General features: G+C 34.2%; 1 protein-coding gene across 1 annotated transcript in view; it reads left to right on the top strand.

Moving 5' to 3' along the window:
* Positions 1-16,105, top strand: part of EYS (eyes shut homolog (Drosophila)) — a 1,547,934-nt gene that overhangs the window by 398,468 nt on the left and 1,133,361 nt on the right. The window contains exon 12 of the mRNA XM_012805052.1: positions 3,649-3,762. Within this exon, the coding sequence (XP_012660506.1) occupies positions 3,649-3,762 (114 nt within the window). The remainder of the gene's footprint in view (positions 1-3,648; positions 3,763-16,105) is intronic.

Raw genomic sequence — 16,105 nt, 5'->3', positions numbered from 1 at the left:
CTTGAGGCTCTGTCTCAAAAAAAAAAAAAAAAAGGGAGGGAAGGAAGGGAAGGAAGGGAAGGAAGAGAAGGAAGGAAGGGAAGGAAGGGAAGGAAGAGAAGGAAGGAAGGGAAGGAAGGAAGGGAAGGGAGGAAGGAAGGAAGGAAGGAAGGAAAAAAAATAATTCAAACTTCAAAGCGTAGTACATAAAAATTCTGTGTCCTGAAGTGGAGGAAAATGGAATAGAGGTTAATGTTAATTACTTATTAACATTAATAATACTTGCCACAAATATTTGAAAACTCTATTCAGTTTTTCCCCTGACTGCTTCACCTGTAAAATTAAAATAGAAATATTTAATAATAATGATACAAATAAGCTGTAATATATCCTCTAAGACAGTGGTTCTCAACTTGTGGGTCGTGACTCACAGGAACTGTATTAAAGGACCACAGCATTAGGAAGGTTGAGAACCACTGCTCTAAGATATATACAGTACAGCCAGAAATATACTCTGGGTAATTTAATGAGAAATGGATTTAACTTACAGATCATTAAAACAATGTTATCTGTAGAAGGCTCTAGAATCAGATTCAGAAAACTGATATAAACAAGGGAGGTGAGCAGCAGAAAAAACATATCAGATATATTGTCCTCTGTGAAATAGAGGAAGGATGACCGGATGATAGATAACACCAGGGCAATTCTGTCATAGAGACCCGCAAAACTTGGCGTGGTTGCCCTGATAGTCTCACCTGCAGGACAAAATGAGGTCTACTCCATCTAAGCTTCCTTTCAAATTCCACAATGGATCCCTGAGATGAACCATCTTTTCACTGCATACCCTTATTTAGGTAATGTCTAAGACTAGGAAAGAAAATAACTTGTATTTTTACCTTGTCTGTTGAATGTGGTCTTTAACTTTCATCAGAGTCATTAAGTAGATAATTCTCCTATGAAAGGGAGGTCAGATGATGAGTAATGGGAGTAAACAGAAGACAAATTCCACCTTGGGTTCTTTCCTTAAGCAATTTTGCTAAGAACTTATTATCGTTTTTTCTTAAGTAATGCCTAAAAAAGTAATTTGTGACCATGACAATTAATTTAGTTTAATGAAAAAGGAGCTGAGAAGGTTTTTTGAAATGAATTTTGGATAAAACTAAAATGTGTCTATCACCCAACTTTTAAAGACAAAGACATCAAAGAAAGTCAATTTGCATGACACTCTAAAGGCATGTATAAGCAGCAGGTTTTAATTCGAAGGAGAAAATGGAAATTTTGAATCTCCTTGGTTCCTGAAGATGAGAGTAAAGCCACCATTGTCGCATTAAAACAGAAATAAAAACAAAAGGAATACACATCCTGCATCATAGAATTAGGTATACATTGAAAATTTGCAGACAGCTGAAAATTTTGCATGTTGTGAAAATAATTTTAGACTTAGTTGAGTGTTACATTGGAGACACATTTATAATGAAGTGAATCCTTTGCTTTTGCTAAGTAGTAACTGTGAAATTGAGGTAGATGAATGTCTAAGTGATCTCAATACAAACAGCCATATTTCTGTCAATCATCCCCACGCCTGTATCTGCCTGTGTCAGAATGCATATCAAGGCATATTGACCAAAACTATTATCATTGAAGGTTAACTGAAATGAAAGCAACTCTTTATTTTTAGAAGATACAATTAATTTCGTAGATATACATATTAATTTTTTCCAGGGTAACATTTAAATATGTAATTTATCCTTAGATTATTTTACAACATATTTACATTGTCACCGAAATAGATATTCACCCAACTCTACTTCCAAAGAGGATTGTTCCAGAATGCCATTTTCTTAGTTGCTCCTAATTACATCCCTGTGACTCTCTCACCCCTACATATAAGCAATGACTTCCCTCCTACAAGCCCTACACAGGTCCCTCAAAGTACAATATCTACATCTATCTTTTCATCTTTTCCCACCAGCTCAAAAGGAAGAAATATATTTTCTCTTTCCTAACCAAGTTCCTCTCCCTTCAGCCTTATCAGGGCTCTGGATCTGATCCCTTCCCAAAACTTAGTTCTGCCTTTCTCTCAACCTTACCCCTCTGTCCAAAGCATTCTTTATTTCTCAGCTGGTAGCATAATGAGTTCCTTCTTTTCCTAAAAACCCGAATTCAGTCCAGGCCTTCAACCATCATCCTTCCTTATCCTTCCTATCACAGCCCAAACTTGCTATGTGAGCATCCTGTGCCTATTACCCTGTCATCATGGCTCAGCCACCTGGAAGTCATCCTTACTAATAATTCTTCACTGAAAATTCTCTGCCGGCGTAAGGTAAATCATCTTAATGAACTTGCACCTACCCTCTGTTTCTCTAATTAAGACATGATAATAGGAATGGATTCCAGAAATTTGCATGAAGAATAAATGAATTAATGTCTATGAAACCCTTATTGCCTTGCCTGACCCATATTTAGTTTGCAATCCATGTTTTTGCTTTTGTAAATGAACCAGGGTTTATAATTGTGCTATTTTTTCTCACAAAGTTGAGCCATAAGAAAAATGATCAAATAAATGTACTTAAGTTTTAAAAAGTATTCACTCACTCCCATAATAATTTTTAATTTTCACTTTGTTCTTTATCTTAACTTGTTCCAGTGTCAGATTTTCACTGAATAATTTATATTTCATTGTAGATGATAATTTCTATAAGCAATTGTACTTATTCCTGTTTAGAATAAAATTATGTATTTTTTTCTTCTGCCCAGATTGATGCCATTATTTTAGAGAATTTCTTTTAAGACTAGAAGGAATATTTCCATTTATATGATTTGAATAATTTGCAATTGTCAATATTAACTTTTCTACCCTTGTTATAAGTTGGTAAGAAAAATAGTTGTCCTAAGTCAAAGAGTTGATCAGTGTCATTTTCAGCAATACTTTCAACTCTTAGGAAATTAACAAACAATCTAAGTGTTATAATATGAAAGGTCCACTTTAACCACACAAGTTTGTAGGTCAGGCATAAGTAAGAAATCTGAACTGTAAATCTAGTTAAAAACCAAACATTAAGCTATATTGTTAAGATCTTTCCACTTCCTTTTCTTTCCACATAGACTTACTTTGTGAAGTTAATAGAAAAAAGCATGTGATTCATTACCCTGGCTCTATAACATTATGTCTTTACAGCTCATGGGTAGATTAAAATGCATCTGTCCTCCTGGCTTTTGGTGAACTGCATTTAACAACAACTGTGTCTTATAAAGAACATTTAGCTCTTGGGGACACACATCAGGGTGCTATTGATTTCCCAGTGTTTTCTTTTTATTCCTATTTTATTTCCCTTAGCCTAACATTTGGTTTGCATTCCAACAACCTGAAACATTGACACCATCACCATACTCACAAGCAGAAAATAAATTATTATAGTTCCCATCTAAGTAGACTTAGAGTGCTTACAAAGTCAGATAGGATTAGTCCACACACAGTAACTCTAAAAGAAGTTATTGTAGGTTGTAGTAAGGTGAAATAAATGGGTTCTAACACAAATATATGTGGCATTTGAATTTGATGAATTTAGTTTGAAATAGCATCCTACTTGGGTATGCAAATTTAAGAAGTGTAACCTGGCCCCTAGTTGCCTTAATAAAACTTAGCATCTTTATTATTATTTTTTAAAGGGACAAAATGTGAACTCGATGTAGATGAGTGTGCTTCGCATCCTTGCAAGAATGGAGCCACCTGCATTGACCAACCTGGTAGTTACTTCTGCCAATGCGAGCCTCCATTTAAAGGTAACAAACACCCAGGGAGAAGGAACAGCAAACATAATTAACTCTGAAAAACATTTCTGTCTCTTATCTGAACTCATTTCAGTCCTCCAACAACATTCTTAGTCCTTCATTTTCTTAAAGTCAGCTTCAGAAGTGACCAACCAATTATCCCTTAGGCAGAGACCAGAGTAAAGTAAGCTTTGTTTATATATCTACTAAAATAGTTCTTAGTTTTCTATTAGAAAGGTCATCAATGAAAACAAATTATACAATGAAAAATAAGTTAAGAATATATTGCCAACTTATCACATCATATCTGAAATAATTTCTATATTATTTAATTTCTCATAAAATGTCAAAGTTTAATTCTTTTTTTGTTTCTAAACTACTCCTTCATTTATTGTTTAATGTAGCTATACAGGGTGTCTCAAAAGTCACCACGAAAGACACCACACCCAGGGAAGAGGGGAAATTGTAGCTAAATGTGCCTTTATAAATTCTTTGTTATAAAATTTTATAAAGATATGGCCAACATGTAGGGAATTCTTTATAAATATTGTACAATATTTTGGACTTCTCTGTGTTTAGTTCACATATTATGAGCCATTAGGGTACTTTTCATTTGATCTCAACTTTGGCAATAATTCTTTAATTTCAGTTAGGAATTGCTTTTTTCCCCCCAAAACTAGGTAAATCCACATTTTGCCTTGGATTCACATACATTTAAGTATATTTGAATTATTCCACAAGCAAGCTAGTATTTTGGATATTGAATATTTCTGAGAACTTTGATATCTTATAGTTTGATAGTTTATTTGAAAACTGTTCACCCAAATAAAATTAACTTAGACATCTTTAAATATTGTAATTATTTATCTTAGAAAGCATCATCTTATAATTATTTATCAAAAATAAAAGATTTCATGGCCTACTTTTAATATTTTAGTCATTTGAACTTAGTAAGGTATAGTTTCTTATCTGTTACACAAGATAAGATTGAACATACCTACCTCATTAATTAAAAGTATAGAAAATGATAAATGTTATGTAAATATTACATTTCTGCTCCAAATTAATGATTGTCAGGTATTTACTTGTAATTTCAAATAATTTTCTAACATGTATGTACTAGTCATAAGAGAGGCAATATTTTATCATGTTTGCATAGGTCAATGTCACTACATGTTTATGTAGTGATGCATCTTTAAAGATATATAACAACTCTCAATAAAAATTAGGATCTAATTTAATAAATAAAATATTAGTTTTCATCTTAACAATAAGAAAGATTTTATGGCACCTAGATTTTGATCTCCATACAGGGCTCCTTAGTGATCTAGGTGATTCTATGACTAGGTCATAGACTATATCATGAAGATTCTTATAACTTCAGGAAGTAAGAAAATACTCCAAAAGTCAAATCATGAGAACATGACAAAAGAAGCCAATTGAACAAGCCCCCAATGATCAAAGCTTGAACAATTTAAACAACAAAATAAAGTGTTGATTGTTACCCAAAATATAAAATAAATATCCATGAGTCTATAGTAATAAAAATTCTGTACATTTTCTATACAAAATATCATATTTTAGCATGTAAAATGTGCAGTTTTTTGCCCAAATTTCTAAGGATATTCATTATACATGGGTAGTGCAAATTGTGTATCTATGTAAATGTTTTAAATTCTTTTATTTATGCTTATGGGTGAAAAATGTCACTCTAGAAAGCAAGAACAATATCTGAATGCAAAACAATACACCGGAATATGATAATTGGTTTTGTTGAACTAACAATCAACTTGAAATGAAAGCATTTTTGGCCAGTGAAGCATGATGTAATTCTCTTTGCACGCTTTAGGTGGGAGCTAGCAATCTAGCAGATGTTTTTATAAAAATTATTGGAAAATGCTTTGGAAAATGTCAAAGTGTTTTTTGTGCACAGCAAGCTTTAAGCTAATAGTTATTAAACATGCTAAAGAACATGGCAGCAGAGCTGCTGAGAGATACTTTAGACCAGTGGTTCTCAACCTTCTTAATGCTGCAGCCCTTTAATACAGTTCCTGTGGGTCATGACCTTCAGGTTGAGAACCGCCATTTTAGACTTTCTCCGACAGACAGAGACATCAGATTGTGGAGACCACAGGAAGAAAAGCTTCTTCAGATGCCAAGACAGAAGAAAGCAATGCAACGTTTAAAGAGCCAGAAGTGGAGCATGAGCAGAAGACCTGAACTCTGGAGCAGCGTCAAACTGGGATCTCTGTTTTGACTAAGACGTTATAAGAAGGTGGTGAAAGGATTGCATGAGAAAAGAACATTAATTTCTCAGGGACACTTAAATGGCGCTTTAACTTCATGAAGAGAGAAGGTTTGATCATGAGGATACAAAGAAAACCAAAACATTCCAGTGGCCTATGTGAATCAAATTCTAGAATTTCGTTCTCATGTTATTAATCTTTTAAAGACTTACAACTTTGAGGTATCCAAAATCACCAAGATGAATGAGGTCCTACTCACATATGAGGTGCCATCCAACAAAACTGTGGGCATCAAAGCAATAAAGATTGTGCCTGTTAAAACTGATGATGAGAAAACTCATTTCACTGTTGTTCCAACCTGCGGCACAGACGGAACAAAGCTAGCAACTATGATCGTTTTTAAAAGAAAAACATTTCTTGAAAGATTCTACTTGTAATTATTGTCCAAATGCATGAAAAAGGAGTAATGAATGAAGAAGGAATGAAACTCTGGTTTAACAAAGTCTGGTCACCAAGGTCTGGGATTACTTAAAAATAAATTCCCATCTGATCTTCAATAAACTGAACAAAAGCATATACCAAGGAAAAGAATCCCTGTTCAATAAATGGTGCTGGGAAAACTGGATAACCATATGTAAAAGACTGAAACTGGACCTGCATATTTCACCACTTATAAAAATTGACTCATGATGGAGAAAAGATTTAAAATAAGACATAAAACCATAATAATCCTCAAAGAAAGCGTGGGAAAAACTCTTGATGATGTCAGTCTGGAGAAAGATTTTATGAAGACGTCACTGGCAATTGCAATAACAAGAAAAATAAATAAATGGGACTTAATTAAGTTACAAAGCTTCTATGCAGTTAAGGACACAACACTAAAAACAAATACACGATTTTCAGTATGGGAAAATATATTTGCATGTTACACATCTGGCAAAGGCTGACAACTAGACTCTACAGAGAATGCAAATTAATCAACAAAAAAGCATAAACAATCCCATCTATCACTGGGCAAGAGACATGAACAGTACCTTTTCTGAAGAAGACAGATGAATGGCTAACAAACCTATGAAAAATGCTCATCACCCCTAAACATCAGAGAAATGCAAATTAAAACCACACTAAGATATCACTTGACCCCAGTGAGAATGCCTCATGTCACAAAGTCCCAAGGCTGCAGATGCTGGTGTGGATGTAGAGAGGAGGGAATACTTTTACATTGTTGATGGGGTTTTAAACTAAAACAGCCTCTTTGGAAAGAAGTATGGAGAATTCTCAAAGAACACAAAATAGACATTCTATTTGATGCTACAATCGCATTACTAAGCATCTACCCAGAAGAAAAAGAATCATTTTATCATAAGGACAAGCACTAGATTGTTTATCACAGCTCAGTTTACAATAACCAAGATGATTCTACCAAGAAAAGAGTAGGGAGTGGAAGATTCTACCAAGAAAAGAGTAGAGAGTGGAGGATTCTACCAAGATGTAGAATCAACCCAAATGCCCATCAATCCATGAATGGATTAATAAACAGTGGCATATTTATGCATAGAATACTATTTAGCTATAGAAAAAAATGGAGACTTTACATCTTTTGTATTAACCTGGATCGAGTTGTAGCAGATTCTGTTTAGTAAAGTATCATAAGAATGGAAAAGCAAATATCCAATATCCATCAGTATGAAGCTAACTGATGAACTAATCCATGCCCATACAAGAGAAAAACTCAGTTTAATTCAACTTAGGGGGAGAAAAGAGTAGGGAGTGGGAGAGAGGAGGTGGGGGCATTGGTGTGCTCCCATCGAATCAGCACAATGTAAGGATATGTGACACACTTCCTAGGTGTAGGACAAAACTACAGACCTTACTGAATAAACACAAACATTGTAACTTAGTCATTTATACCCTGACATTAATCTGAAATAATAAAAAAAACAGCTTTGATTGTTTTTGATAACATCAAAGTCCATGTTAATGCAAAAACAATTGCACTGGACTTGAAAAGCCAACTTGATGTGTTCCCTGCTGGGCTAATCACCAACTGTGGCCTCTTGATGTGTCAGTAAACAAGCCCTTTCAGGCCCTAATGAAGAAAGAGTGGACACCATGGATGCTGGTATTGACTTAGCACCTACAGGAAGAATCAAGAAAGCATCAAAGAGGTTTGTCATTGGATCATGGAATGGTATTTAAAAGGAAATGAAATCATTTAAAACATTGTGAAATCATTTAAAACATGTGACATCAGACACCCTATGGATGGAACTGAGGATGATGAAATTTACTGGGATGAGGAAAGTAACTCTTCAGAAGATACCAGTAATGTCAAAACTGAAGAAAAACATATTTCCACTTTTTATTTTTTGAGAAGAAGAAGGAAATTTATTACTTTGTTGGCAAAGGAGGAAAAATGGCATCTCAAAATAACCATTTCTCCAGCACATAAGCAGAAACCTAGGGCCTTTAAAAGGGACGGCCTATTGTCATTCAACTATAGTAAATGTCCTATCTGTGCCAAAGATAAAACTGTTACCTCTGCCCACCTGGGAGTTCTACCTGCAGGGCAGCTCAGCCAGTCAGGTGGACACCAGCCTCCAGGCCAAAGAACAACTCCCTCATCACCCAAGGCAGAGATGCAGATTTCACTTTCCAAAAGGAGTGGGGAAAATTTTAAAGAGACAGAAATCATCAGGCCATGTCCTGTTACCTATTCCCCACTGTCAGGTTTACCCTTGCGTATTTATGGAAGGAGGAGCGACATTATCTCAAGCTACTTCACGCTGAAATGAATCAGTGTTTTAGATGGAGGGTTTATACTTATGACGGTATTCTTTATATTTATAACAACAGATTACCAGGCAAAAAAGTCAAGAGCAATGACTATAACAACGTGGATTAGCAAGGCAAGTTGGACTGTTGTCTTGTACACAATGCCTGATACAGGGCTGGGCTAGAAAGAAGCGTGAGCTGGCTGAGTACAGACCTAGTCCTTGCACCCTGGTGATCCAGGACACCAGCTTCTGTAAACATAGAAGTTCTATACAGGACCAAACAATGTTTAGGATCAGCAAGACAGATTAACAGAAAAGGCAATAGCCTGTGAAAATTCTCAGTAAGGAGTTGCCTCTCCATACTATGGACAGAACAATAATCAAAGAAAAGGTAGTGAATATAGCAACGTTGTCCTTTTTCTCTTTTCCTTTAACAGCTACTGTAGATTGTCTAAAGCTGCCCTTCTATTGAGGCTTGGGTCTTCTTCTTTCATGGGACGCGTCTTTATTTTGGAGTGATGGAGGTTTTCATTTTTGGCACTTTTTTTTTAAGATGTGAGTTGTTGCAGGCACTTTAGAGGGTCGTTTTGACTTTTCTGCTTTTAAGCAGGCCGGGGACCTGAAAGAGGACAACTCACACATAGGGGTTGGTTCCTGACCCACCCACTTGACATATTGCTTCACTCTGTTTTTCACCCAAGGTTATATTACCATGCTTACCTCAGAGTATTCGGAGTGTCTCTCAGCCCATTTTTAGGGGCTTACCTTAGGCCTGTTTCTGAGGGGCACCCTTGTCAGAAGGAGGGCAAGTTACAACGCCCTATACCACTCCCCAGTATGAATTTCCAGACCTATGAGAATTCTGTTCTAGATGTAAGGCTTTGCTTATTTGCTGGGCTCCGTCTAATTCAGGAGAAGGTCCATTATCAGTCTGCATGGGGGGGGGGGGGCTATGAACATTTTGACAGCTTGCAGGATCCGGGTCCATCTTTTTGGAGAAAAAGTTTACCATGTTCCGACTGGGGGTCCACTTGACGTTCATGGGCAAGCACAGGACATTGTGTAGTAGATTCAGGGGTATTTGTGGGAAGCAAATGTCCTCCCAAGAGCACTGCCATGGAGTAGCCAAGCACAATAATACTTCGGGCCATCAAGCTGTTCTGAAGCTGCCTGTCCATGGCTTCCATCACCATAATACCTCTTCCAGCTGCCTGGACTCTTTTCCTGGACTGTTCCTGTCCACTATCTAATATTGACAGTAACAAAGAGCTTTTGGCTTTCTATAAATAAGCTAAATTTATTACAGGTACCGAAAATTATTGTACCTTGTATCTTCTCTTGTGTTTAGCAATTATTTGTTGTATAAAATGTCTTGTACCATGATACATTAACAAAACAACTGCTGGAAACAAGTGCATAAATATAAACAAATACAAATTTGAATTAAAAAAAATTAAAATTAAATTAATGTTTTTTTTTTCCTGAGAGTCTGGGCCAAAATGTGGGTGCACGTTATACATGGGAGTGCATTATGTGTGGCAAAATGTAGTAATTCCAAATAATTTATGCAAATACTTAGCACTTAAGGTGGTGAAACATAACACCCCATTCCTTAAATTTGGGCAGCATGTCTTCCAACGAGTATGGGATGAAAACAAGGGGTACGGAGGGAAGAGTCACTTTACTGTGGAGTAGTGTGACAAGGTGACAATTACTACTTTAGCCAAATGATCAAGGTTAACATTGAAAGTAATAAGTCAGATTAATAGCAAAAACTTTTGATATGAAGTTCTAAGAAGTGCACTTTATATTCGGGGTCTTCCTGCTAAGAATTCATTATCCTAGTCAAATCACCCGAAAGAAAAAATCATCAGACAAATCCTGATTGAGAGATATTTTTTAAAATACTTGATTAGAATTCCTCAAAATTGTTCAGGTCATCAATAACAAGGAAACTATGGGAGAGTTTCCTTTGTGGGAAATTTTTTCAAAGCCAAGAGAAGCTAAGAAAGCATATGGTATCCTGGGTGGGATCTTAGATCAGAAAAATGACCTTAGTTCAAAACAAAGAAAATATAATGTAGGGACTTTAGTTAATAACAAAACATACCAATATTGGTTTATTAGTTCTGACAAAGGGATCTTAGTCACATAAGATGTTAACATAGAAGAAACTAATTTTAGAGTATGCATATCTATCTACTAACTTTGCAACTATTTTGTAAAACTAAAACTGTTCTAAAAGTTTAATTAAAAAATGGTTGCAAATAAATGATTTCTGATTCAACTAACATACACTGAAAGAAAACAGACTATGCAAAATATAAATAATAATGCTAGGTAATTGTACATTTTTAACCTTTCATGCTAAATTTTTTAACCTACTAAATATTATAAAGAGAAGAATTCTTCATGTGGTAGCAAGTATTTACATTTGTACAACACATTAAAATGTTGAGTGGAATTTCACATACATAAAACAACCATAAAAGCAAAAACAAAGTTAGGCTATTATAAAATGTATGTGCCTAAAAATGTATATTTTTCTAGTAAACATGTTACATAAATTTATACTTTAGATACATGATACTTTGTAAAAACACATTTATGACAATTTCTAATTCAGTTATTTTTATACATCTCTCAGCTAGAAAACTATCTTTTACATAGAACCTAGGTACTTCTTTAAAAAAAAAAAAAACTTTATTTTTTAATTATTTTTTTTTGTTGTTGCAGTTTTGCCAGGGTTGGATTTGAACTCACCACCCTTGGTATATGGGGCTGACACCCAACTCACTGAGCCACAGGCACCACCCAGAGCCTAAGTACTTCTTTATCTTTTTTCTTTCACTCCTAGGCACAAGCTTTCTTGCATATAGATGACACTATGTTACTGAATTCTGATCAACAGAAAATGAATAGAAGTTTTTTGTTTTTTTTTAATCTTTCAGACTAGTCCATAAAAATACCTCACAAAGCTTTTACTCCTTCTCTTCTTCTCCTTCTTGTTGGAAGGGAGAGAGGAGCCCAACAATCTAGAGAAAAGCCTAAAGATAGAATCACATTGGTCCCTAATTCTTATTTAAAAATATATCCATGGACCAGGAACATCCCACTCTTCCGGGTGAGGAAAAAACAAACAAACAAATAAATAAAAAAAAGTTTTTACTGTGTTAAACCACTGAGACTAGGTGGTTTTCACTTTTGAGTAACTAGCATGATTTACCCTAAGCATTACCCTTTGTGGCTAATAGGAAGGACTTCCTTTAATATCTTATTAGAATTGACTCTTAGTAGCCCATGAATGAAGATATATTTTGAAAAACTTCCAGTTACAGATTTAATTTTCATGTAAAAGGCACAAATAATTTCCCTTCTTAAAATTTAGAAAGTCTTTGTTTTTTCATTATTTTTTTCTGAGCCTGTTAGTAATTTCACCATCTTTTTCCAAATTCAAAAGAATATGTAAAAAAAAAAAAAAAAATGTAAACCCGGCACAACAGGGTTAAATGATCAAATTAAGTGAGTGACTATTTAATGGATTCAGTCATCTGATAAAGTTCTGGTTTGGAATTGAGTGGATGTGAGTTGTTAGCAAACAGGTTCCAAGGACAGAGATCAAGGGGTTCTGTGTTTTGGGCTTCTCAGGAGCACTGCTACGCTCATTCCTCTGTGTCTCCCTAACCGCTGTTTCAGTGACAACTAAAGAATATTTATGCTTGCTGACCCTGTTTACTTTCTGGCCCTTCACAGAAAACGTTTGCTGAGCCCTGGTATAGAAAATGCTCAAACATTAACGTATTTTTATAAAATGATGGGCATCATCTTCCTTTTCACAAGACATAGATGAGTCTCTGCCCTTGTACAAGATTAAAATGATGATTTTTCCATTTTGGATAAAATTGATACCAGAGAAATAATACACAAGTGTATGAACTTAAGAATTTGTTTTTGAAAATGTTAAGAACAGGTTGACTAAATCTGTCAACTTGGAATGTAGGATGCTTTGAGTATTTTTTAAGAACTTACCTTAATTCAAACCTTTTGTAGAGGTTATATTTCATTGCTTATTATCACTTATTAAAACACATTTAGAGAAAGGAATTTAGCCAAACAGTGGATTATGATTATATAGTCAACTTATAAAGAAAATAGAAAATAATTAGAAAAATCTTTGTGTAATTACTTCTGTAGCGCTGAATAATTCAGTGTTTTTATGCATGTTAGTTTCTAGTCCTATAATTACAATCCTCCACAAATAGCGTCGCTTTCATGCACAATGTTATTAATGCTATATATCTTTTGTGAAATCTGTAGAATCTTTTTTCTTCTTTTTTAAAAAGAACAAATAAATACAGGAAATAAACCCTTTAATATAATTCTTTCTCCATGACTGTTCAACCACTGGAGTGAACAAGTGGTTAGTTCTGATTTAATCTGGGCTCCTTTCCAAATTCTAGTCCTATGAACTTAACCTGGAAAATAAACTGCAAAGATGCATTTTTTCCCCCAAAGGAAAGGGGTTATTATTTTGTTTTCTATTTACTGTGAACTGAATCTTTCTTCAGAAACAAACATAAACTTTTAGTATGTACAAATAGGTTTTCAACTTTCCCTGATGTATCTAATTAGAATGGTTTACCTAAATAAAATGTCATGCTTTTTGTATAAGAAAACGAGACATGCACCGTACCGTCATATTCTCCGTGTTTAGATCCTGCAATTTCCTCTTTTGGATTAAAACAAGAAGATATGCAGAAGTCACACTCAGTGAGCACTGTGGTTATGATTCTATTTTCATGGTCAATCAGTGATTTCTGAGGCACCTTCTGTGAAAATCCCCTATGCCCAGCACTTCCAAAAATGAATTATGATGTTAATTTATACTGCTATGAAAATTTACTAAATAGGGATTTTTATGTTTTCATTTGTGTGATAAATGACAGTAAATAATGCCTAAAATATAAAATTCCTTTCTACCTATGAAATAAAAAAATTATGCACACACACAAATATGCAAATGCATGGGGGGGTCAATTACACTTATCTTTCCCCACCAGTTAAATGGAATTGTGGATCTATTACATATATATATATACATAATATGTATATACATAATACATATATTATGTATTATATTATTTATAATTAATTATGGATATATTTTACAAATACTAGCTATTCCTATTTTCTTAAAAATATCAATATTAACCAGTAATGCAATCCTGACCCAATTAATGATTAAATTCTAATATTAAAGTCTAGGAAATACCAGGGAGTAAAGAAAAGTAGATGACCACCTATAATGAAAAGGATATGGACAGAACTGAGTCAGCGCCTTTAAGAGGCAAAGTCTATTTCAGAAGTTGGACTGTTTTCTTTGCGGGTGGAGGGAACCAGAACTCTCAAATTGCACACAGTTACATCAGTGATACTTCAACCTATATAAAGTTAATGCTAGTCTGTACAGAAAAGTATGATTCAACGCTCTAATTCCATGAATTCATATTTTTTAGTTTCCACATAAAAGTGAGATCATATGGGATGTGTCTTTTTGTGCCTGGCTTAATCTGTCTTCCAGATTCATCCAAGGGGAGATGTTGGTCAAAGGAAACAAAACTTCAGTTAGACAGGAAAGATAAATACACGATCCATTGTATAACATGGTGACTACGGTTAAAGACGTGTTATGTACTCGAAAATTGCTAAGAGAATAAATTTTAAGTCGTCTTCTTATCACTAAAATTGATGAGCATGTGAGGCAAGGCATCTGTTAAATAGATTTAGCCATTACATTATATATATCAAAATCATTTGTATATGATAAATATATTTCATATTTATATTTTTGTCAAGTATAAAGTATGATGCATAAATTCCAAATTTTAAGTGTACATTTACTAGTCACTAATTAAACTCTTAATTTAAAACTCATAAAATGAAACATTTGAATATTGCATTTCATTAAATGAAAGAGTCCAGGGAAAAACTGAGCTTGCATATATTATTGTTAAGGAAATGATCTTTGTATTTCTATCATGTATCAGTATGGGGAAATAAGTCGTAACTCTTTTCTTCTGAAATATAAAAGTGTCCAATACCTCATACAAAAAAAGATAAGGCTTTGATGTACATTATTGTTTGATTCACAAGAAAGTAAGTACTTAAATTAATAAGAATGTCATTTTGATAAAGCTACGTAGGAACAAGGAAAATGAAAATATTGTTTGAGGGAACGTCTTATCTGCTACAGCTTTAATGACAAGTGTCTCTAAACGTGAAGCAATTAAGATAAAAAAGCTGAAATGGTAATTAGCCATTAAACACGTTTGCAAAAGAAAGTAAACACAGAAGAGAGAAAACTCAGCAAAACACAAATGCCTAAGTGTGTTGAAAGCCAGAATAATAATGCTGTTTTCAGGATAGGACACTGTTTTGGGAACTTGTAATTAGAAGGCAGATTTAAGTATATATTTTTAAATGCTTGTGAAGTGAAGAAGACTAGAGCGCAGATAATGGAGCAATTAGTTTTTCAGCCTTCACAGGCCATGTCTCAGTCATTCCTGGGCTGAGCTACAGTGGGAAGCTGCAGATGTTGTAATTAAACACTTCAATCTAGTCAAACTACAGCTATGCTCAACATCCTTGGAGAACAAAATATTTTGGCCGCACCCTACAGGCAACCATCTGTAATGTTTTGAAAATGTCTTAAAGTCAATTACGGATCAATTTAGTAGATTAACAAAAAATCAATTTGAGTTAATTCTTTAATGGAAAGGACAACATGAGTATTATTTTGGAGGTGTGGTCAGATAAATTGAGTGAACTTTAAAATACTAGGTTCATAATAAGGCACAAATTCAATAGAAAAAACTATTCGTTAAATAGTTGATATTGATGACGTTGCCTCCCATTTGTTCTGTGTAACAATTAAAACAGTGAACATGGAGTAAATATTGGTTTTACTGCTGGTATGGTGCTCACCTCCCTGGTGATTAAATCATTACATTTAGTTCAATAGAAAAACTCACATGCTGAGGACACTTAGCTCACATAAAGAAAACCTGAGTTGGGAATAAGAATATTTCTTTTTACAATTTATAAACAGAACTAATTAGTTTTGCTTCTTTTATTCATTTATCTATTATTGTTTTTTTTTTTAATTTTAGGATTGGGAGCTACTTCCTATCTTGATAAAAGATTTACGTAATTCTATTATTTGATCACACTTCTTGTAAATGAATCAAACCTATTTATCAGTTTGACATCCCTCTTCTTTTTTATTCATAACCTTCCATTTGTGTGGGCAATTGTATGTGACTACATTTTCTG

Source organism: Otolemur garnettii, unplaced genomic scaffold (genome assembly GCF_000181295.1).
Source record: "Otolemur garnettii isolate 467f Iridium unplaced genomic scaffold, OtoGar3 scaffold00035, whole genome shotgun sequence".
Lineage (NCBI taxonomy): Eukaryota > Metazoa > Chordata > Mammalia > Primates > Galagidae > Otolemur > Otolemur garnettii.
This window is presented reverse-complemented; position numbering and strand designations above follow the sequence as displayed.